The 25299-nt window shown below is 44.6% G+C and overlaps 1 protein-coding gene across 1 annotated transcript in view; it reads right to left on the bottom strand.

Moving 5' to 3' along the window:
- Window positions 1–19293, bottom strand: part of LOC147634148 (ARM repeat superfamily protein) — a 56152-nt gene extending 36859 nt beyond the window's left edge. The window contains exons 1-2 of the mRNA XM_086805275.1: window positions 18717–19293; window positions 18388–18563 (exon numbers count right to left, since the gene is read on the bottom strand). Coding sequence (XP_086661401.1) covers window positions 18388–18563; window positions 18717–18861 — 321 coding nt within the window. The 5' untranslated portion in view covers window positions 18862–19293. The remainder of the gene's footprint in view (window positions 1–18387; window positions 18564–18716) is intronic.
- Between the last annotated feature and the right edge of the window lie 6006 nt (window positions 19294–25299).

Here is a 25299-nt window from a genome sequence, read left to right as displayed (position 1 = left end):
TCTCCCTCGTGCATGTTACACCTACCTCCCATCTGAATCCAAAATGACTCCTATCATCTATGCCAACGAAACTATGCATGCTGCTCAAAAGGAGTCCGGCAACTCAAGCCTTATGATGCATAATGCATTTGAGATCCACGGGAATCATGGTGTTTCTAAAGTTCTCCAAAGCACACAATCTATGCCTCATGACTCTCTCTATCTAAGATCTCTTGCCTCCTAGCTAGGGCCACACTGTGATAAATATAACTGACACTCTCTATGGCAATTTGCCTAGAGTCAAGAGCATCACAAGCTCTCCAAACATCCATGACCTGCCTTGATAACTCTGCTGGTATGCATACTCGGGGAGGAGAGTTGTGGCTTCCTAGATCTTTAATGTCACATGCACCCATGCACAGAGCTGCTATGGGACACATTGGCTCATCGTCCATGCTACATTTGTAACACTTGTACATCCGTAAAACCTTTTAAGGATTTACTTGTCGTACGCCGCAACCCCTTTGTGAGTCCTAGTCTAGGGAAATGTCACGCATGAGCTACATAGGTCACATTTGAAGCCTTAGGTGTCGATATGAGTCACTTAACCCACTTGGATAACAAAGCATTTAGGTCACCTTAGGATAGATACATTGCAGAAGCATTAGGGATCATAGGCTTTGGCTAGCCTTGGGCAACCACCTTCTTATGGTTTGTCCTAAGGGCCACAAAAGGGACTAGCATAAGCCCATAGCCCAATTGGCACCTTATACAAGATCACCTACTACTACAAGTTGGTTTGCTACTCTGTTGTCGGCCTGTCTTAATCATGCCCACGACATGCTGAAAATAGCTTTTATGCAGGTGCCTTTTCACACGTGTGGTCTGTGGTCTTTGACTATTGGCCCTTCAGCCCATGCACAGATAATCTCCGTCTTTCATCCTTCAGCAGTGAAACAAAGCAGTTTTCCATGTGTGCTTGAGTCCTAGGACTTGTGTATCCATCTGTTCAGCATAGCACTTCATTGTGCTATAGTCCAAGGCAGCAAAAGAAATTATCTTCAGCATTCAGCCATCAGTCCTGCATCCCCCCAGCAGATCTGGGTGTGCACATTGGCTCCCGAAGTGGCTTCGAAGTTGTCTACAAATCGTTTGATGGTTCAACGGACGTTTGGTTTACCTCGACCTTGCGTCTGGCATTCCACAGTCAATCATTATCAAGTAAGTTTCTTGGTAAAGTCTTAATGGTAAAGAACTTCTCCAGAGTAATAAAGCAAATACTCCTTCTACTTCAAGAGGGGCCCCTTAAGTGGGTAGTTGTGGGTAGTTGGGACCAATCTGAGGTTGACTCTCCATCTCTACACCTCTTAACTCCTCTATACAAAGATTAAAGTGGATTGCTTAAATGAAATGAAATGATATGATATGATATGATATATTAACGTCTCTAAGAGGCCATAATGGCCTATGAGACCAAAACTAAGAGTACATCTGAAGTTGGTGTCTCATCAAAGAGAACAACTATATGAGACTAAAAAGTACAATAAACTGATTGTCCTACAGTTATAAGAACAGAACTGTAAGACTCCGAGATGATACTGAGTAGAAAATATTGGAAAATACTGAAAAATGTATATCAGGTACATCTGTGTATGCTGATCAGTTGAAGTGTTGCCCTCTCCTTAGATCAAGTATCTCCGCCATGGGGCTGTCTAGAATGGAGAGGTCGTAGAAGCAAGCTAGGCGCCTCCAATGCCGAGCAATAATGGCTCTGATCAGGCGATGGTGAGGATGCCGTGATCAGGATCCTGGTGGACATGGCCGACGAGCACGACATAAGATAACTGCTCTATTAGTGGTGACTCCCTGGGAGCATGGTTGGTTCCCTGATGGCCCAATGGAGGATCTCAGTACCTAGGTAGATGAGTGGCTGGCCCATCTCTCGAGGATCTACCCACTAGTGTGAAACTCAAGTATGCATGATCAGCTGCTATGCCAATGGGCCTACTGCAAATCGTGAAACCCCGCACATCAGGTATCAATGAAGGAGATCCCATCAAGTAGTCCATTGTGCTCGCTCCCCTTTAGAGTTCCAATGTGTGAGAGCATCTGATCCTTGCCATCTCGATAAGCCATTGTATATGACCAACCCATGTGCACTCCCTAGTGTGAGAAAATGCCTGCCATAATCTGTAATCTCCCCCTCATCTTGTGCTGATCTCTGCAACCCTACATCCCCTACCGTGATCTCCCGGTACATAGCCTCTTGAGTATCATACAGCTCTGTCTGCTCTATGCCTGTACATGCATTAAAGTCTCCCAATAGTAATATGTCTCCCATGCTAGCAAACCTCATGATATCATTATATAGTCCAAGTCACCAAACCTCATGATCAATATCTTCACCCTAGTTTCATCTCTGCCTACTCGCCATGCTCCGGTAATGGATACATCAGTGGCTCCAATTTTTGTTGCAAGAGCTTTTGCATCCTCTTGGGGATTTCCCTTATCTTCCCACCCAACTACACGTACATGTAAGGCACGTGCCCGTCTCTTGGCTTCCTCTTCCAATGTAGCATTCATCACCTCTACTTAAGAAAAGGTATAAAGAAGGCCTTACTATGTGTTACACGATCATACCGGTTGCATGCTACATCTGATGCACAAAATCACAAGACAATGGTTTTACTTTGAGGTGCCTCGAGCAATGAAGATAGTGCCACCTCTGTCAAGTGTCCAATCATCAACATAAAATCCTCCTCTAAGGTTAGGAGCATACACATTCAACACACCAATTTTCAATCCCACCTACATAAGCATAATCCATTGTCCTCTAGTAGGGATAGTAACTCCATGACCAATCAGCATATAAGGAATAAATACAGCTATCACAAGAGTACTTTTGACTCAATGTAAGCATCAAGCTTAAGCTCCAGCACGAGCAGAATATCCATGGGGCCATCCATAACTGCATGGTGAAGCTAGTTCTTGATGACTTGCTTTCAATGGCAAGGAAGGATGCCACCAAGGCCCTGCACATTCCTTGAGACAACTCTCATGATAAGAGGCAGAAAACATGGCGCAATTCAATTTGACACCTCATAGGTCTCACTGCCCCTATGAGGGGCGGAAAGTTCTCAAGTGTGATGGGAAGAGGAGCATACATCATCATCGTCAACATTGGTGTGCTTCGGGCGGGGCTATAAAGGCAAGTTCGCCCGAAGCCATCAATGGCACTAGTCCGGTCTACTAGTTATCTCCATCAGTTGTTTGAATAAAGAGCCATCTAGTCCTAGTAAGCATCACATGATCATCTGTACAACAAGGGTCACTGACGACTATCGTGACACATGGTACCTCTCAACAGTGACTGTCACAGCTGCCCCAGCCATGGAAGATGTCTCTAGAAGGCTAGGAACTTCTAGAACCTGTCCAAAAGCTCACCCTACGGAAAGGTTTTTATATTCACTTTTGACTTCCTACAAAATTCACTTCAATTTCACCAAATTGAGGTGAAATTGCAAAAAATATCCAAATCCAATTCTAGGGTTTTTGGTCGGGGGTTTTGCAACTTTGCTTCAATTTTGAAGAGAATTTTGGAGAGATATGAGATGGAAAATCCCTGAAATTAGAGAAAACTGAAGGGAAAAAAGAAAGGCTCAAACAGCTTGAGAAAAAGTTGGTGCAAACAAGTTGGAGCAAACGGGCTGGGCTGAAAGTAAATGCGCAAAATCTGGTTGCAAATCAAGAATGAAAATCAAGCGACAATAGCTGCAGGAGAAAAGCGAAACACTAGGCAGAATTTTTTGAAATTATGAACTCAATAAAATTTGGGCTATATTTTTTTGGAATGGCTTTATTGCTTTTTGCACCTTTCTAACCCTTGAAGCACACTTTCAGTCTCCATGGCAATCACAATAAACCCCCATATTTATGGCATCACAAGGCGGTAACATGGCCCATGGAGAAGGTCACAAGATAGTCACAACTCCTAATGCATTGTTCCTAAGCTGGAGAAAGAGAGGCTTACACCGAGATTGGTAGAAAAGAATTTCAGAGTCAACAATTCAACATTCCTTTCTTGAGTGAAAGTATGATGCAAAGCTCTACAAGATGGAGATTCGGTTTTCATAATAACGTGTTATTTATCTTGCAATGGGACAAGAACATGTGCAAGTGACTTCTTTTTAGACATGGACACTACATGGATTTATTTGCATGTTAATGTTTGGGTTTTGTGGACGTGCAAAAATCCCAAAAACATACAGTGGCTAATGGGATATTTTATTATATGCACTTATAATTTGATTTATGGGTTTAGCAAGGGGTACATAACAACTTCTAAGCCTATTTCATTATTAATGATTATGTTTTTCCTAACCTTTGTTTAGTAGATACATTATTGAGTGAGTTTTAATGTGGAAAAACAGACAGGAATGTCTATAAAGGCAAAAACGTGAAGAAGCCATCATCAGTCCTTGGTTTAGCACTATCTTGCCAGGTGAAACGCTGATTTTAACGCAGAGGGCAAACTGTAGATTGCTGCTGTATGGACAGAACCAGCCACATCTGTACCTCAAGTGTAAAACTAGCAGAAGGTACAGGCTGCTGCAGGACATCAACTGTGCCGCTTGCAGCAGGGGCTTCCATAACACTGGACAATACAGCTCAGGTGCTATACTGACAGCAGGATTGCAGACAGCTATACAAGAGGCATGGGACAGAGTTGGTCGCATTTGTGTTGCTTCCAGGCAGAGTTCTACCAACGCCTTGAAGATCTTTGCTAAGTGGTTGGGGCTATGAGGGAAGGCACCGCTCAGGCTCTAGAAAACAGCAAAATTACAAAGAGCTCTACAAAGTCTCTTGGGTTGCGAGTAGGAGACACCAGTTATAGCTGTGGGATGAGCAGTGTTACAAAGGTCCTAGCACAATACTTTTGCATGCACAGAAGCCTTGTTGTACTTGATCCAGCCCTAAGCCTACTGATTAGGAACATTAATGCAAGCACACTGAATAGACAGCAGAGACAAGAGAGAGATGAACTGTATTTTCAGTACACTGATAGTAGGGTACAAAAAGATGTCTTTATCTGTACAATTGTTGTGACCTTTGGCCTTCCAAAAGAGGACTGAATTATGACTTACTAGACTATCTATTGACTGACTTTGACCTGCCCTGCGTCTTATGCTGGCCTAGCCTTATATAGGCTCCAATTATTCCATGTAACCTGGCCAACTGCTGTTGGTGGCCAGTTCCACTTTGTCCACCACTGGTATAAAATGCTAAAAAAACCTGAATGCTCCCATGTCCACCGGCCTTGATGGTACCCATATCTGGGAACCTGCTGTTGGCCAGCTTGCTGAAGCTTGATACTGGTGGATTTGATGCTTCTCCCTGCCTCAACCTGCTAGTGCCCTAAATCTGCCCTAAAACTACTACCTAAATTAGGGATTAGATCTGAGGTTAGCCATGCCCATTGTTGTGCATGTGACATTCCCTCCTAGTAAACTTGATGATGGGTTGGAAACCTATCATCCTTCCTCCCTCGACTACCGACTCTATACTTTGACTAACTTTTGACACTTTGATTTCAAAATCCTATCATTCCTCTGATTCTGCTAGCAGTCATCTCATGTCTATATATTTACACCAGGGCCTCTGTTGTGGGTGTGCCCGCCCGATTTAGGTGTTTTCTCATTTTTCCCCACTCTCCATATTTTTCCCTATTTTTCCTCAGGTGTGGGAGGCTGTCTTGTGGCACTTGGCTCATCTAGATGGTGGCCGATTGATTCTGCTGCCCCCAAGAGGTCCTCTGTAGCTGGCCGACTGACAGAAGCTGGCCGACTGGAGGGCTGAGCAAGTCGTGAGCCTTATTCTGTTGTCATGTGCATGAAGATGCCATGGACATTCTCAGAGACTCTCCAGCAGAGGTAACCAGAAAAAGACCATTAGAGCTAGGGATTTGGAGCACAAGATACAGAAGTGGAAAATGTGGACTTGGAGCAAGGCCTAGAGGGCAGGAAGAGGATGTCCTATCAGTACGTTAGAAGAGAAGAAGGTTGTCGGCTGCTCACAGAGGTGGTCGGCTGAACCAGAGGACAGGGCGGCTGCAGGCGCATCATAACAAGGGAAGAGATCCAGTCGGGCAGCGCTGAAGAGCATTTAATGCATATTTGACTAGCCGACCAGCAGTCGGCCAGTATACCAAGTGTCCAAGAACCCTATAGATAGCAAAGTGTGCTCATAGTTTGATTCATTCATTCCTTTATGGGGTGGATCATTAGGGTCCAAGTAGGGACTAGACTTTTGGGTGTTTATCACCTTTTCTTCAAGGCAGCCTAGGGCTGTGGACTGAGTACCTTTTTGTACCATATTAATATAGTGAATTTCCAGCATATCTCTCTCTCTCTCTCTACTCTCTCTTCATGTCTGCGTTTTGCATCAGCATGTTCTCAATAGTGATTAGGGCTGAAAGAAGACCCCCAGAGCTTCCACGTGTTACATTGGTATCAGAGCATCAGGCTCAGCAAAGCCAAACACTGATTCGGTCCCATATGATGGTGTACAGGTCCAAGGTACAGGAAAGTACACAGATACGAAGCCCAAGGCAAAGAACATAGAATCGGGAAGAGCTCCCAAGAGGTTTGTTGGTGGTGTTCCACAGAGCTAGTGGGAATGGCAATCCTGTGAGCCAGATAAGTTATCGGGCAACGGTCCCAAGGGAGGATTATACTCCAAGGGGTGATGTGAGAGTGCCAAACTCATTTCTCAAGAATGAAGACCAAGACAGTGTTCAGAGTCAGGGCAAGAATGGATTGGGGACTGGAGGGAACAGATGCATGAATATTATTCAAAGTCAGAGTGGTTTTTGAGACCAGGCCGGGTTTTCAGTGACAGAGTTGGATGGATGACAAAGGGACTCCAGGAATAGAGTGGGATGATGACAGTCATCCAAGAACAGGTTGGAATCCCGTCATCAAGTTTAGCAGAGGGGGATGTCATGTGCATGAAGATGCCATGGACATTCTAAGAGACTCTCGAGCAGAGGTAACTAGAAAAAGACCATTAGAGCTAGGGATTTGGAGCACAAGATACAAAAGTGGACAATGTGGACTTGGAGCAAGGCCTGGAGGCCATGAAGAGGATGTCCTATCAGTGCGTTAGAAGAGAAGAAGGCTATCGGCTACTCACAGAGGTGGTCGGCTGAACCAGAGGACAGGGCGGCTGCAGGCGCATCATAACAAGGGAAGAGATCCAGTCGGGCAACGCTGAAGAGTATTTAATGCATATTTGACTGGCCGACCAGCAGTCAGCCAGTATACCAAGTGTCCAAGAACCCTATAAATAGCAAAGTGTGCTCATAGTTTGATTCATTCATTCCTTTATGGGGTGGATCATTAGGGTCCAAGTAGGGACTAGACTTTTGGGTGTTTATCACCTTTTCTTCAAGGCAGCCTAGGGCTGTGGACTGAGTACCTTTTTGTAACATACTAATATACTGAATTTCCAGCATCTCTCTCTCTCTCTACTCTCTTCATGTCTGCGTTTTGCATCAGCATGTTCTCAGTGGTGTTTAGGGCTGAAAGAAGACCCCAGAGCTTCCGCGTGTTACATCTGTTGTCAGCTATATTGTGTGCTGGCGTACTGGCTCATAGGGGCCATATAAAATGGCCCTTGGCCCGCCACAGTTTATATTTGATATTCGGGATTTTCTTGTGTATATAGCAGAGTTATACGCTTCTCTCTCTCTCTCTCTCTCTCTCTCTCTCTCTCTCTCTCTCTCATCCCCACTCCCACCATCATCAACATGACCCTTGAAGAGGAGCAAAGGAGGAAGACCCGGGCCTTACATGTACGAGTGTCCGGTCTAAAAGACCGTGATGATGGGAAAGGGGAAACCAAGGAGCTCTTCTCTATGATGGGCATTGAAGCCACGCACACAAAGGCATGGAGAGTGGGAAAGAAGAGAGAAGATAGTGGTGAATCTTCTAAGGAGAGAGCACTTATCATTCATTTCCCCTCCATGGAAGCAAAGAAGGACTTCTTGAAGAGACGTCCTACACTCAAGAAGACGGGAATATTTCTTGGAGATGACCTCACACTCTCGCAACTTGCCCACATGAAAGAAGTTATGCCCGAGATAAGGGCAGCCCGAGAGAAAGGGAAAGTGGCCTTCTATAGAGATGGTAGAGTGGTGATTATGGAGAGGCGCTCTTCATGACGGCGCGAGACCTATGGGACTACACTCAAAGTTGCTACTTGGAATTGTAATGGATCTCTACACCTTGATGTAGGGGCTTTTGAGGATAGTTTCACTGGGAGGGACATCATCTTCTACTGTGAGACGCATCAAGCTCCTGGACAGTCCATGCCACATGTTAGTGGATACCGATGGGAGACAGCTTGTGTCACCAGCCTGGACATTTCCCAGTCTGAAAGGGGTCTGGTGGACTCCAGGATGCCTTAATATTTGGAAAGTACAAGCTTTGGGAATGGGGGATTATCCTAGAATACAAAGGACCACACTCCTAAAATTTAGGAGAGTTGCTATTTTTGGCCCGACTCCGATGGAAATTCTGTTCACGTCATTACATCTGGAATTGAGCAGATACCAAGAGTTGGCAAAGTGCCTATGACAGAATGTCTACCAGTTGAGATATTTTTAGAGGTAAAGATTATGAAAGGACCCATCTCTTAGATTGGGACATGTGGCAAGAAAGTGGACCAAAGTGAGACGAGTGGCCTGACACTTGTTAGAAAAAGGATCAAAGTGAGACGAGTGGCCTCACACTTGTCACTTCAGCTATTGTGTGGCTCTCCACTTGTCATCGTAACCTTCTCTTGCCATTTTAGCTCATGGGAGGCCCAAATCTATAAATTGGAGCCCTCTCTCTTCATTCATGGAGGCTCTCTTGCTCCACACTAGCCTCTACCACCGTTACAGGTTGCGCTAATGATGGCTACTCTCTTTCTCTCTCACTTGAAGGCTGCCCATGAAGAATACCGGCTGTTGGGGACTGTTTTGGAGGCTTCCATCGCGAAGAAATACTGAAGGCAAGGGTATTCAATCATTTATTATGATTTCTAGCCATTGTATGTGTTGTACCAACATTTGTACTTGCTGTACCTGCTGTACCAGCCACCATACCGACTGTACCAACCACTGTACTTGCTGTACCAGCTTCTGTACTTGCTGTGCCTGCTGTACCAGCCACCGTACCTGCTGTACCAACCACTGTACCGGCTGTACCAGCCATTGTACTTGCTATACCGGCTGAATGGAGAGTTGTACTTGCTGTACCCTTTCTATTGCATGAAGACCCGTGGTTTTTGGGGAAGAATCAGTACCCACACGGAGGTATATGGATTATATTGTTGGCTCGGCATTTCTACAGCCTATGTTCCGGCTCAGTTGCCTTGTGTTGGGCTGTGTTATGGCATTTGTATATGGATAATCCGGCATCTCCCGTGGGGAGAGTAAGGCCCTCACAGCTTGTACATGATATTATTCTCCTTGGGTAATAAAATACTCCAAGGGGGGGGTTGGCCCATTCCGGCCTCTATGCGGTGTCACACGTGCAAGCTCCATTTTCAGCATTTGTGGATGTTTTGTCCAGCTTTATGTTTTATGCAAAGTGATGATGGATATGTGTTAAGGCTGTGGCCATGTTTAAATGTTTAAATGTTTTAATATGCATTGATGGTATCAACAAGTGTGTCAAAGGCCCTAGTCCCCCGGGCACCGCCGCTGCGAGTTACATTGGTATCAGAGCATAGGCTTTCTTGGAAGCGGAGGCTTCCTTCTATCAATAAGGAAGAGAAAAGATCTCAAGTGGGGACCACACTTACCATCATTGCTGTTAAGCATGGCCAGCCGCTTCATAGCTTATGAAGCAAGAGCATGAGCAGTAGACAGCTTGTTGATCTAAGGATTTATGAATTCACAGAATTTTATCATGGAAGTGTGAAGTTGGCTTTATGTGCACACGTTTCGCACTCTTTCCATATGGATATTGTGGATTATATTATCAAGCTTACAGGCAAGCTATATGGAGATATATCTCAGGATATCTTAAGGATATGGTGACGAGATATTTCTTTTGGCTTCATGACCAACCTGGCAAAGAAAAGCTAAGTATACTTTCAGTTTGCAAAGTTAGTGCTTTTGCTATGAAGTGTTTTTGATGTTCACTAACCCTTGTATAGCTATGCAAGGAGAAAGGTGTTGTTGTTTGCCTTGAAATGGTTTCAGGGAAACATTGTTTATGGCTCCCTTTAATGGGATGAATTCTTTTCATGGCTCCCTTTATTGGGATAGATTATATCTATGGAGATTTCTTTCTTGGACGAGATTTATATAGATATTGGGCTTCACAAGCAATTTCTATGGACGAATCTGTCCGAGTTTATAGAGAAGCAATCTTTGGATATCTCATGGATATGATGCTTTTATGGATAAAGTCCACCTCTACTCCAAGGTGTGTGGTTAGCACGGAGTATGTGGTAAGAGTTATGGTATACAAAGATTATGGTATACACGTCTATGGATTCCTGGACTTCTTTTCTAGGGATTTGGATCCATCCTCAGGTTTATGGATTATGTTTATGGCTCCCTTTTACTGGGATGGATTATTCTTTTTGGCTCCCTTTATTTGGGATGAATTGGACTTATGAAACTCATGATTCACATACCCTGTGTAGTGTTCTCTTGTCCTACGTGCTCTCTTGAAGATTGTTTCTACCATGTGAGGGTGGAACAATAGAGAGCAGATGGAAGGGAACATGGGCACTTCAAAGGGTAGTGTGGAGCACAACATACCCTGTGTAGTGTTCTCTTGTCCTACGTGCTCTCTTGAAGATTGTTTCTACCATGTGTGGGTGGAACAATAGAGAGCAGATGGAAGGGAACATGGGCACTTGAGAGGGTAGTGTGAGTTGGTAGCCGAAATGCCTACACACTATTGGTGGCCGAAATGCCTATAAACTATGTGTAGCAGAAATGCGTATGGAACACCAGGTTATCTATGCTTGCGAGTGATTGTTTTCAGGACTCCTTGTTTAGCCGCCCTGTGTAGTATTTCTCTTGTCCTAAGTGCTCTTCAAGATGTTGCTACCTTGCTTGGTAGAACATAGAGCCAATGGTAGAGAACATGGGCACTGAAGTCGGGCCGGGCGTCAAGGCAGCTCCTTGGTGATCTACATGGATTATGATATCTGGACTCATGGGACTGTTTTGTCTCGCCCATTTACTTGGGACATGGATTATGATATCTGGACTTATGGGACTGATTTGTCTCGCCCATTATTGGTATTATGGAGACTTATTTAGTCTCACCCATTTCTTTGGGACATGGATTCTTCAGTTATATTGGATTTTTGAGACTGTCTCGTCTCGCCCAATCGATGGGACATGATTATATCTTGAATATATGGCTTGAAGCTTAAAGTTGCGCACAACTTTTAAGAAGCTGGGGAGGATGTCACCAGCCTGGACATTTCCCAGTCTGAAAGGGGTCTGGTGGACTCCAAGATGCTTAAATATTTGGAAAGTACAAGCTTTGGGAATGGGGGATTATCCTAGAATACAAAGGACCGCACTCCTAAAATTTAGGAGAGTTGCTATTTTTGGCCCGACTCCGATGGAAATTCTGTTCGCGTCATTACATCTGGAATTGAGCAGATACCAAGAGTTGGCAAAGTGCCTATGACAGAATGTCTACCAGTTGGGATATTTTTAGAGGTAAAGATTATGAAAGGACCCATCTCTTAGATTGGGACATGTGGCAAGAAAGTGGACCAAAGTGAGACAAGTGGCCTGACACTTGTTAGAAAAAGGATCAAAGTGAGACAAGTGGCCTCACACTTGTCACTTCAGCTATTGTGTGGCTCTCCACTTGTCATCGTAACCTTCTCTTGCCATTTTAGCTCATGGGAGGCCCAAATCTATAAATTGGAGCCCTCTCTCTTCATTCATGGAGGCTCTCTTGCTCCACACTAGCCTCTACCACCGTTACAGGTTGCCCTAATGATGGCTACTCTCTTTCTCTCACTTGAAGGCTGCCCATGAAGAATACCGGCTGTTGGGGACTGTTTTGGAGGCTTCCATCGCGAAGAAATACTGAAGGCAAGGGTATTCAATCATTTATTATGATTTCTAGCCATTGTATGTGTTGTACCAGCATTTGTACTTGCTGTACCTGCTGTACCAGCCACCATACCGGCTGTACCAGCCACTGTACTTGCTGTACCAGCTTCTGTACTTGCTGTGCCTGCTGTACCAACCACCGTACCTGCTGTACCAGCCACTGTACCGGCTGTACCGGCTGAATGGAGAGTTGTACTTGCTGTACCCTTTCTATTGCATGAAGACCCGTGGTTTTTGGGGAAGAATCAGTACCCACACGGAGGTATATGGATTATATTGTTGGCTCGGCATTTCTACAGCCTATGTTCCGGCTCAGTTGCCTTGTGTTGGGCTGTGTTATGGCATTTGTATATGGATAATCCGGCATCTCCCGTGGGGAGAGTAAGGCCCTCAAAGCTTGTACATGATATAATTCTCCTTGGGTAATAAAATACTCCAAGGGGGGGGGTCGGCCCATTCCGGCCTCTATGCGGTGTCACACGTGCAAGCTCCATTTTCAGCATTTGTGGATGTTTTGTATAGCTTTATGTTTTATGCAAAGTGATGATGGATATGTGTTAAGGCTGTGGCCATGTTTAAATGTTTAAATGTTTTAATATGCATTGATGGTATCAACAAGTGTGTCAAAGGCCCTAGTCCCCCGGGCACCGCCGCTGCGAGTTACAGCTTGTAGACAGGAGACTCGTTCAGAGCATAGAGGACGGGGCTCAGGAGGAGTGGCAGTATTGTTTAGAGAGGAGCTGCAGCCACTGATACATATAGTCCGCAGAGACGAGCAAGCTAGGTACATGTGGATATGATACCTCAGAGGAGATGTTGAGGGAGCTTGATGTTAGGGATATGGGCCTATCTAGACTCTCACAGGATGAGAAGCATACTGTGTATGGGCGGTATTTGATAGACATGGGGACTGCACATGGATTGGCCATCCTGAATGGCCTACAGAGATTCCCGATAGCAGGCGGTTCCACTAGCTTTCCACATCGGCATGGTGCTAGTACAATGGACTATGTTATGGCTCAGCCCAGTCTCATTCCCTCTTTTCAAGATTTTATGGTAGGCACTAGGCCGGTTGGAGTAGCAGTGGATCATGCTATCTTGTCCTTCACTGTCACATTTCAGTTCAACACAGCTCCATTGGGATAGTTCTCCACACACACTCGTTATACCTTTACGAGAGAGACTGACACCGTGTACACGGATAAGATATACAGACGCTTATGTGCCGAGGAGCCGGGACGGCCATTAGATGAGCTCACTCAGATATTGATAGAGACGCTTCATGCTCTAGCATCAGAGGCATATCCCCATAGTCAGCCTACACGGAGACGATCTGGGAACATGCCCCAGAACAGTGGTATGATGAGGAGTGCAGAGAGATGAGGATCAGATTACAAAGAGAGATGCTCATGGGTGTTACCACTCACAGACAATCACAGATTACCTTCCGGCACCTAGTGCGACAAAAGAAGAGGGCTTATCTTGCTCAGTTAGAGAGGGATTTGTATCAGTTATTTATGAGTCAAGACTCAGGCGAGGCATGGAGACTATTCCATGAGCATTCACCATCACCAGCCACTACCTCCACAGAGATTTGGGGTGAGTATGCAGCATCCCTGTACACAGCACCAGGACAGCCGCCCCTGCCAGACCCATCGGAGCCATGCCCAAAGACATGTGCTTTCTTTATTGCTAAGATGGTAAGGAAAGCTATTGACAGGATGAGAACTAGGAGAGCATATGATCATGATGGTTTGGTAGCAGAGCACTTTATTCATGCCAGAGATATGCTTGCAGAGCTTATTGCTATGATGTTTAACCGAGCCATGTGTGAGGGTTTTCCTGAGACTTGGAATATGTCCACGATTGTGACTATCTTCAAGTCAGGGGATCCCATGCTTCCTGGGAATTATCGTACCATCATGATTGGTCACACATTGGCTAGATTATATGCATCTATTCTTGAGCAGGAGTTGAGTAGATGGGCAGAGAGAGAGAGGGCATACGTGCATCAGGGCAGGCAGGGTTCAGGAGAGGTTTCTCCACTCTTGACCATATCTTGACCCTCAGAGCTATTATTGAGGAGGGCAGATTATATGGGAGGAGGATTTATTGTTGCTTTGTGGATTTCCACAAAGCTTTTGACACACTACCGAGAGCTAGACTGATGCGCAAACTACAAGAGATGGGAGTGCCCACAGAGCTGATTTGGGGAATCATGGCTTTATACAGGACAGTTGTGGGGCAGGTACGTACTACTCAGGGTATAATTGATATGGTTCACTCCACTATTGGGGTGAAACAAGGATGCCCCCTTTCTCCCACCTTATTTGGGATGTATGTGGATGAGGTTTCGGACTATGTAGAGCGGGAGGGTGACAGAGGAGCACAGCTAGCAGGGACATGGATTCCGCTGTTATTGTATGCTGATGATATTGTATTGATCTCAAATTCTCCAGAGGGGATGCAACGTCATTTGGATGCATTGCACACGTTTGCACAGGACAGTGGATTGTCTATTAACCTTGGTAAAACCAAGGTGATGGTGTTTAACACCACAGCACAGTGGGTTAGGAGGTCAGTACCCACCTTTACATATGGTCAGGAGACAGTGGAGTATACATATGCATATATACTTACCTTGGTGTGGTTTTTAGTGGCCCACTATTTTCCTTGAGGAGAGCAACGAAAACCAGATTGACCAGAGCTTATGCTCCAAGACTTTCAAGGGCAAGCTAGAATAGCAATCAGTTCTCAAACATTTGAAACCTGTTCCTCATGGACGCATTTTCACAGTCACCATAGACTACCAAGCACTTAAGTGGCTCCCGACGATGCCAAGTGCCCAGTGGAGTAATCAACACACTAGACAAGGTCAGCACTTCCACCAGGTTAGGAGGAATGATCAAGTACATCCCTGGTCAAGCATAATCCAGAAGCAGATGTTCTTAGTAGAAAGACCAACATCCAAACCATTCAAGAGTCTACCATTCTCAACATCTCTGGAAAAGACTTAAAAAGCATAGAAAATCAGTATGTCGATTCCGCAAAGTTTGGTACTCATTGCTCAGCCCAGTTTGGCCCTCAATTTTGAGCCTGGCCATTATTCAGTTCACAAACAAGCAAGTAAGTTTAGACGAGATATCCACTTCAAGGAAGGGGATTGGGTCTATCTACGCATCATGAAACAAAGATTGAAACAAGTGGACAAACGTTGTCCCAAGCTTTCATTCCGTAATTTTGGCCCTTTTCCAATAGTTAAGAAGTTAAGTGATGTCTCCATGAAGTTAAAGTTGCCTACCGGTTAGACAATGCATGATGTTTTCCATGTTTCTTGGCTAAAACCATATGTTGATCTAGAAGTGTTTGATGTTTCAGATGAACAGCAACCAAACGTGTGGTAGACGAAGCAGAAGTCATCGAGCCCGAGCAGATCCTTCTTCATCGTTGGAAGCATGGTTCCGGTCAACGGATTCGTCAATTCTATACGAAATTCCAAGATCGAGGTACCTACGAAGCCGTATGGCTAGACGAGGAGTTCTTCCAAGAGTACTCCCAGTTGTTGGTGGACTACTTGGAAGCCATGAACCTGCCGCCAAGCTAAGCAAGAGGGAATGTCACATGCACTCTGCACTCGATGCATGGTGACAAGATGGCTCATCATCAACAGTGCAACATCTGTACATTATTAGAACCCAATAGGATGATATTTGTCGTATGCCATGACCCCATTGTATATCCTCAATCCAAGATAAGTCAGGCACGAGCTACGTAGGTCATTCCTCAGCCTTAGCAGGTCAGTCAGTCAGTCAAGTCCCTTAACCCACTTGGAGAGAATCATTCATGCATGTAGAGTCAGTAAAAGCCTTAGGGTTTGCATCAAAAAGCACTCTGCATTTTACATAACATGCATTCATATGCCTGTGCATCACTTAGAACATCACAGAAGCCTTAGGAAATCAACTAGGATTTATCTAGTATTTTTTCAATATTTTATAGTATTCTATTAGCATTTAATGCCATTTTTATAACATAAAGTTTAATAACTTTATGACCAGTCAACCAACTTTGACCAGCTCCCAACTAGTATAAATACGCAAGCATTGTGCTTAGTTCTCCATTCAGCCATCAGAATCCAGGCGCCTCATATCCTCAGCCCTAGGAGCATACCCGCCTATAGCCAGTAGTTCATCCATCCCTCTTAGCATCTGCGTTTGCTTCTCTAGCCCTTTGAGCATTTGCGTTTTTGCTTCAGTCATCCACAGTCTCAAGCGCAATAGTTCAGCAGTCCCAACGCAGTAGTCCAACAGTCCTAATGCAGCAATACAGTAGGACAGCCTTCAGGCGCAGCCGTACAGTCCTCCACAAGCCCTAATCAAGCATATCTGCATTTTTTGCACATCCCGCAACCGGCCTGTGCACAGTACCCCTACAAATCTGCGTTTCATTCCTACGGCAGTTCTCAGCCTTCTATGCATCATCCACACCTACCCCAACCATCTGGTGAAGGTAACACAACATTCATAAGCATTTTCAGCATATTTTCATAGCTTAGAACAATCCGCTACAGTCCCTTCTCAGCCTCAAGTGTGCAGCCCTTCCTCATACCCTTGGGAAAAGTGCATAGGCTCGAGATCAGTTCATTGTGGTGTTTCTACAGCCGTGTACAGTTCAGCCAGGCTTCCGATCCTCCGAGATCTTGCATTTGGCTTATCTACGGTCCACAGTCATTCTCTATAAAGTAATAAAGCAAATACTATCTCGGTAACGAGTTAAGGGACCCTTCAGTGGGTAATTTGGGACCCAATTTGGTGTACAGTTCTCATCTGTCTCTCTCATATCTCTCTAAAGTTTGAAGTATTAAAGTGGATTGCTAAACTCGTGAAACTCAAGATACAGAAGACGGTGTGAGCATTTGTGTGACAGGATCCTCCAATACGAAGACTTCCGCTGCCTATTACATTGAAGAGGATCACCTACCGATCTCGGTGGCGTCTTGGGTGTGGAAGGATTCAATCACCCTAGAGCGGGTCGATGCTTTCTCCTCCCAACGACTTAAAGAACCTCCTTGACATCGACCCTCGCATCGGCACGCACAAGATATGGTCATTACTTGCTATTCAAACCCTTGGCAAAAGTCCCACATGTTAGCAGTGATGCAAGCAAAATAGAATTTGAGCAAATGGATCATTTTTCAAGAGGACATAAAGAGGGTACAATACCATCACGGCTTGGCATGTTTGGCAAGTTCAGGAAGACTAGAAGGATTATCCCTAAACTGACAATTCGAGTTAGAAGCAAAGCTCTAATTTCACTCGGGGCCTCCCTCCTCGGTTTCTCCCGGATTTCTAGAAGAGGTTGTGGAACAGTTTTCGGTCACGGAAGTGGCAACTGGCACATCGGAGCTTGGCGATTGGCAGTTGGCTGGCCATAGGAGGTAGGCCAATAGTTTGTATTTTAAGGGGTTCGACTCCACATAAATTGTGCATTTAAAAGATCCTAGACATGGCATGCCTTGAGTGTCGGGAAAAGGATTCTCCACATTTTCGTTATGGATCGGGCCCTCTCGTGGGGCACAATTGCTTGGGCCACTGAGGCCAAGGCCATCATCATGGCATATGAGGAGGGTGGGGACTTGCCCTTCAGGTCTCTCACCTTCGTATTTTTGTAGTGCCAATCCTAGCTCCATCCTTGATCATTGGACTCCAGGTTCTAGCCAAAGATGGGAGATTTGTAGCAATATTGCTACGTGGCATATTTAGAGAGCTCGATGCAACGAGGCCACGGATATCATTCATACCCTCCGTAGACAGTGGGGGAGGCTTCATGGTGGCTAACCGCATGCGGAAGCGCCACGAGGATTCTACATCACCGTCCCTTTCTCACTAAGAGTGGTGGTGAGCCCACTTGGCACTATAGACCACTTGTGTGGTTGTTTCCCCCTCCCCTCGTATGAGATAGCCTTCTCCTCCTAGAGGAGCGAACCGGAGGAGGAGGAGCATCCTTCCCCTTGTGGAGCTGAGTTTGTACTTAGCCATCATGGCTGTTTTGCTTGGTAATTAATAGAAGAACCTCTTTCCCGGGAAAAAAAAATGTGAATCTCTAACTATGTCACATAGGGCAGACAGAAACAAATATGCTGACATGCTCAAAGTTAAGCAAGATCCAGATTTAAAACTCAGAGTGACACAGCATTACATGGTGGTCTTTGAGAAAATCTGAAAAGCCTACTCAGATGACCAGTTAAAGGAGTAAGGACAAACCGCTTCAGCCAAAGTCTTCAGCACCACAAAGTCTGCCTGTAAGAGTGCATCAACAAGCTGATTCCTAAAGGCAAGTCGTTCATTTGGAGACAAAAACTCCGGTTTGTGCCATTGAGTCTTTAGAAGATTTTTTAGATAAGTAGCAGCTGCGAGTCTTCTCCCTTCCTCCAAAGCTCCTAATAAGGTTAAAGTTCATGTATTAATGTAATCCACATCAAAATAGCATAAAGCCAACTTGTCAACCCTGTAAGCTAACCCTAACCGGATGCCAAGACTTTGACATTTTGCATTTAGTCAAGAAAAAGAAACTGTTCTTTAAGGATTTGTACCTGAAGAGAGGGCCAGGAGGATGAAGGGGAAGCCGGCGATGGACTGTGCAGACTCCAGAGATGCGGTTGCGGACCTGATGGCAGCCTCTTGGGAGCCTATGGTGGAGGCCAGCCATAGCTCTACCTGCTCTAGAGAAATCGACATGGTCTTCTGGTAAAGACAAATTTGCAAGCAGCAGCCAGGAAATGCAGGCGGAACAATCACCTGAAGCCGATTAGGGTAAACTTGCCCTCTGAAAGAACCTGCCCTCTGAAAGTTCACATCGATTGGCTACAACTGCAGAAATCGGAAAACGCAGGGGAGGTTACGCTTAACGCGGCAAACCTCGTGACAACTAAAACCTTGCGAAGAAAGAGAGGGAAAGCTCTCGCACAGGCTTTTCTGTTCCCGCCAAACTTACACTGCTGCATCTCTGATAAAAAAATTGCATATGGTTTCACATTCACTTTAGTGTGAATAAGACGCGAACATGCTACTTTGCCCCTCGATATTTAAATAATGATCTGGCTGGGGTTCTAGCCTTCTTTCTACCCACCTAAAAATGCAGAGCGCGCCCATCCTCTCTCTCTCTCTCTCTCTCTCCTGGGTCCGCTCCTCTTCCTTGAGTAGTGTTTGCTCGCGCCCATCCTCTCTCTCTCTCTCTCCCCTGGGTCCACTCCTTCTCTTCCTTGAGTAGTGTTTGCTCCATGCTGTGGAGGGCTCTGGATGTTAGATATGAGTGCAGAGACTTTGAGTAATGACATAGTTGCTTGTAGATCTGTTTGCTAAGGTTTTAAAAACCTTAGTATTAAGGTTGGGCCCTATCCCTGGACATTAATTAATAATTGAGATTTTAAAAACCCTATATATATGTATATACATCCCAAACGTTTTTTTTACATTAATTAGTTTAGGAATGGGTTGTGGGTCGAAGGTCGGACCTTTGAGATGGAAAAAAAATTTGAGCCTTAGACTTGCGCCAAGTGGTTGGTGAATGTTCACGAGGGCTTCTAGTTTCTACTTTGCCAAAAAAATGGATTCTTCACAATTTCACGATGGAAGGAAATCATATCTAGATGCTTCGTGTCTATATTGTTCACTTGGCAGATCAATATGGGGAGAGGAGCTCGTGTCTAGAGTTTGCTTGGCAGATTCATGTGAGGAGAGGAGCTTTCTTATTAGCGTAGCAAGCTAGGCAAAGGACAGGAGAGAGAGGACGATGACCTAGGGAAGAGGATCACGACAACTTGGGGGTGAGAAAGAGAGAGCTCTAAGGTTAGAGCTTGGGTTTAACCTACCCTAAGGTCTAACCTTACCTCTCCATTAATTAATTAGGGCCCATGAGGACTCTAATTAATTAATGGGGTACTTGAAAACCTAACAATTAAAAAGAGTTGCTTACAAACCTTTTTTTTAATGCAATATAAAATTGCTAATAATGTTATAGCTACATCTCCCATACCTATAAGGGTCACAAGAGAGCTGGAAACATTTCAAAAATGTCTAAAGTTAACCATGAGTTTATGGTCGGCCTATTATTTTGGAACCCTACTAAACCTTTAAGAAATGGTGGTTCTAGTGGGGGCAACAAAATTATGAAATAGTAAACATGTTTTTCTTTAAAAACGAGTGGCCTAGACCTGCCTTCCAGGCGGCAGGTTAGTTGCCTCTCTCTCTCTCTCTCTCTCTCTCTCTCTCTCTCTCTCTCTCTCTCTCTCTCTCTCTCTCTCTCAAACCCCTACCCATTCAATAAGTCAACCTTAAGCATCTCTCTCTCTCTCTCTCTCTCTCTCTCTCTCTCTCTCTCTCTCTCTCTCTCTCTCACACACACACACACAAACCCCTATCCATTCAATAAGTCGACGTTAAGCAGCTCTCTCTCTCTCTCTCTCTCTCTCTCTCTCTCTCTCTCTCTCTCTCTCTCTCTCTCTCTCTCTCTCTCTCTCTCTCTCTCTCTCTCTCAAACCCCTACCCATTCAATAACTCTATAAAACTATAGTAGCCGAAATACCAAAATATTAATCCAAGGATAGAGTATCCCACTCGAGGCCTCATGTATCAATATCCTGACGTATAGCTAAACTAGAATAATCATTAGGCAAGGAATTGAACATGATTCCTCCAAGTAAGTATTTCCTTCATAATTCTCACAAGTAGGAGGTCGCTTTATATGTTCCAGTGCCTTACAAAAGGTAATTGTGTGTTCAAGTGGGTAAGATGGTGAAGCGCTTTATGGTAGGTCAGGGAGATAAAACCATGTTAACCCATATAGTGGTTAACATACCCACCTTTCTAATGGTGCCATGCCCTTGCATCACCCAAGTTGGTGCAGCTATGGTGGAAAGGTGTGGAAGGTCCAAGATACGCTATAAAGTTGGCAGCCGAGAGTAAGTGGTATAGGTTGGGACTTATCCACCAGATGCAGGGCAAAGCGGTATAGGTTGGGACTTATCCACCAGATGCAGGGCAAAGCGGTGGGCTTTGGCTACCTTGACGGTAGCAGCTTGGTGAGGTGGCATGGAAATTGACAAGCAATATAGAGGTCTCTTCATGCTAGGTTCTTGTTGGTTATAGAAGTGGCATGAACCCTTCAACATGAGGTAGAAGAGGTATGCACCCTTTGATTGGTGGAATAAGTGCCATGACCACCATGGAATGATTTCCATGGGTAGATAGTGGTCAGGATCTTCTTGGCACAACATGATAGGATGTCTCGATCTCACAGTGTGTGATGCCTAGAGAGTAGGCATCACACATCATGTTATGATGCCTAGATAGTAGGCTTCTTCGTGGACAATACATCAGCCCCAAAAGGATGAGGTTGTGTTGGAGTGAATTAGAGTCAAAGCAAAGGTTACATGCATTGATGCTCTTTAAAGGTACATGCAAGTTTGAGGGCGATGGGTCGTACAGCCGCCATGGTCCCCCCATCTAAAGATATACTTGGAGGGCTGGCATTGACGAGGTTAGTTGAATGTACATGTGTTTTTGTATGCTATGAGATGCGAGAAGTGAAAATTTTATGATAGGAAAATATGTAGGTGACGTGCATGAGAAATAAGCCGAATGTGTGCCTGTATGTGTGCACTTCTCTAACACAAAGACTTCTCCAACTCAATTGCATTCATCAACTCTCTTTTTTCTTTATTTGACGTTTACTTGACATCCCTTTGCTTGGGGAGTCAATATTATTACATTGCTTAAGGTATGGCAATAGACTTTAGCTATAATGGAGCTAGGCGGCCTCTATGGCGGCTCAAGCGATTTGGCATTGTCGAGCACTTGGGATAGAGGCAGTGTGTGGATCAAATGGGTTGCAAGAGCTTTGGAGCTTCAGTAGAGGCTTCGACCCAATTTATTGTTTATTGGCTTAGCGAGGATGGTGAGGGACACCCTATTATGATGGTCGTGGAACTTCTGGTGAGTGAGGAAGGTGAGCACACGAGCTGATGGCACCCATTTTGAGATGATTATGTCATCAAATTTAGCCCCATTGGAATTGAGGTTGTTCATTGGTGATTAGGTGCCAAAGCTTGGCCATGGCTCCCTTCCCACTATGGAATTTGGATGCATGGGGGGCCAAGAGGTGTAGGGCTATATGCATGAGATCCTCAATGTGATTAGAATCTGACAAAGTGTCCCATTTAGAATCTCAACCTGCCATGACGTGTTTGTATTATGTATGGATTCAGAAGATCAAGAGGCCGCTTTTTCTAGGCTACCTATGCAAGTTACACAAGGGTGACAATGTGGATGTGGCATCGCCTACCATGATGTGTGCAAGAAGGTCACTTGTGCAATAGATTCTTAGCTTTTAGTGTCTGCATTATGTATGGACAATGTGGATGTGGCATCGCCTGCCATGATGTGTGCAAGAAGGTCTCTTGTGCAATAGTTTCTTAGTTTTTAGTATCTGTATTATGTATGGATTCAGAAGATCAAGAGGCCGCCTTTTCTAGGCTGCCTATGCAAGGTACACAAGGGTGACGATGTGGATGTGGCATCGCCTGCCCATGATGTGTGCAGGAAGGTCTCTTGTGCAATAGATTCTTAGTTTTTAGTATGTGCATGGTCGTTATGTGGGCAGTGTCATGGTAGTGCCAAGTGGGTGTGATGTGCATGGGATTGTCCGAGTGAAAGCTTTTGGACTTTTTGAGGGTGATTTTTGGACTATCTAGGAAGTACCTTTAAAAATTTCCATTTGAGTAGTTGTACCTTGCATAGGGAGTGCTTCAATAGGGAGGTGAGAAGTGTTTTACCTTTACTTACTGGGATGTCACGAACGTAGCACCACCACTACAAAACCTAAAGCTAAAGCTAATACCTTTGCGAAAATGACTTGGACTAACTTCTCAAAAGCTCTTTAAGAGAGGAAATCAAGACTCAAAAATCTCATAACAATGTGCATATGTACCCAAGAAGAGAGCTTCATTAGTGTTCCTTGTCTTCCAAACAACCTGAATCCTGTAAAATGATCATACGGTGTCCTTCATGAGAGAGGCAAAGATGGTGCATGACTGGTCTAAGAACCATATCTATCTCCAATTCAATGATTCCATCATCAGGGTTGATCTTGTAACCAGCCATGTACATTCTATGGGTAGTGGAGGACTTTTTGAAAATCATTCAGACACCACCACTCATTCAGCCCCGTTGCAATACTACTATACTTGCAGAGAAGAAACCATTGTAGGGAAGGACCCACCCTACAAGTATGCTAAAAAACAAGCTATTAAGCTTGAAGATGATTTAAACTGGATACATATGATGTCTACAATTGGCAGTTAGGGAACTAGAGGATTTACATGGGTTACACTTGATAGTGAGGAGCTCTCCAAGGTTGTGTCCTTATGAATGATTTGTGCTTTGCCTTCTGATGTTAAGGGAATTGGTTATAGTGAACTTGAGTCCACATGGAATGACTCTAACACAAGCACCAATGGTGGTGAGGAGTTGACTAGAAGCGACACGAACTCCTCAAATACTATGAGCAAGACAAAGCTGACAACCTCAAGAGAAATTGTGGGAAGTGAAACAAAAATTGTAGGGAGTAGCTTTGAATCTGATACTGAGTCCCAATCTGAAGAAAGAGATAAAGTTCTTTAAAACACCAAGGAGTATCTTCAAAAATGGCGAAGAAAAAAATGATATGTGGCCAATTATCATAAAAGGTTGCAAGAGAGGACAACTATTGCCCAATGGCTACAATATGTCAGTGCAGATGCACATCACAAGTTTATTAACAATTGGGGAGAGGAATTACAAAAATTTATGTATTGCAACCCTCCTCCTGCTGAGTTGATAGCCAAAATCGGTCACTGATGAACCAAAGCTAAATCGTTCCGCTAGGCAAAAGAAGAACAAAGAGTTGGCCCAAAAAAAAGGAAGCAGAAGTTGCATGCAGGCAGTTGAAGAAAATCAAGAGCTAACACCTAGCTTGTGCCCTACCCCAAAGCACTATAAATCTTTTATAATTAGGGAGTGCAAGTTAGTGTTTGATAATGCCACACAAAAACTAACCAGTGAGGCAGAAGGAGTCTATGATGGTCCAACTAAAGTAAAGGAAGTAGACATGGCAGACCCTAAGCCAGTCTTTATAACAGATTATTGGAGAAGCACTCATGTAGAGCACAACGAGAGTTCAAATGCTTCAGACAACTAATAAAATCTCTCACAAACTCATCTTCTTCTCTCTCATCTTTGTGTAACTGTATAGCCATACTCCACAAAGTTCCCTCACGCATAAATTGCTTTAGGAATAATCGTCGAAGATCAGTAAAGTTTAGACATTCTTCAACTCTCAGGGTCCGTTTACCAATCACTAGCCTGCCATCTAAAGGCGTTGGTCTTTGCAAGCTCGTTCCTCTCACCTAAGGCCTCGCAAACTTAATCGAAGGCCTCTAGGATCTCCCTCTTCATTGAACTTGTGTGTGAGCTTTGCAATTTGTGCATCCTTTCTAGAGCTACTTTTCTAGAGCTACTCTATCCATTATCTCCCATGACTAGCCCTATACTTTCAGCCACAACTCTCCACAATGCTTGTGCAAAGGCTACTGGATCAGTTGGGAGGGCTGTTGTTGCTACTGGAAGTATTGGTACATCAGGCGTATCATGTGGTACAAAGGGCACATCCTATGGGCATAATGGCATGAATCCCATAGGAGTAACACGAGTCCAATAGGTGGGGGGTCATATAGAAATTCCCATAGGTACCGATGACATATGAGCCAAGGGAGCCATTGGTTTAGTCATTTGTGAGGATTTCCCCTTTGCTCTAGGTTTTATTGGTGGCAAAGTAGAGGGAGACACAAGGAGTCGAGAATATTGGGTGAAGGTTCCTCCTTTTGTGGCACTAGCACATGATATGGATGTGTTAACTAGGCTTGAAGCCAATTTTGTAGGGGCTGCCTGCAATCGGGGGTTGCCACAGTTATGACTCAAGGCACGAAACTAATGGGCAATGTTGCATGTTTAGTAACCGGTGGTGCCGTTATGAGTGGTGTAGTACCCAATATTGTAGAGTTTGGAATTGTGCGAACAAAATCTTGAGTGGTTACCTCTCTACAGTCTCAGAATGTGAACCCCATGCTAGTAGATTGTTGG

This window comes from Cibotium barometz, chromosome 11 (assembly GCF_041138505.1).
Source record: "Cibotium barometz isolate CiBa-2024 chromosome 11, ASM4113850v1, whole genome shotgun sequence".
NCBI lineage: Eukaryota > Viridiplantae > Streptophyta > Polypodiopsida > Cyatheales > Cibotiaceae > Cibotium > Cibotium barometz.
Note: the sequence above shows the minus strand (reverse complement) of the source record. Positions and strands in the feature narration are given on the sequence as shown.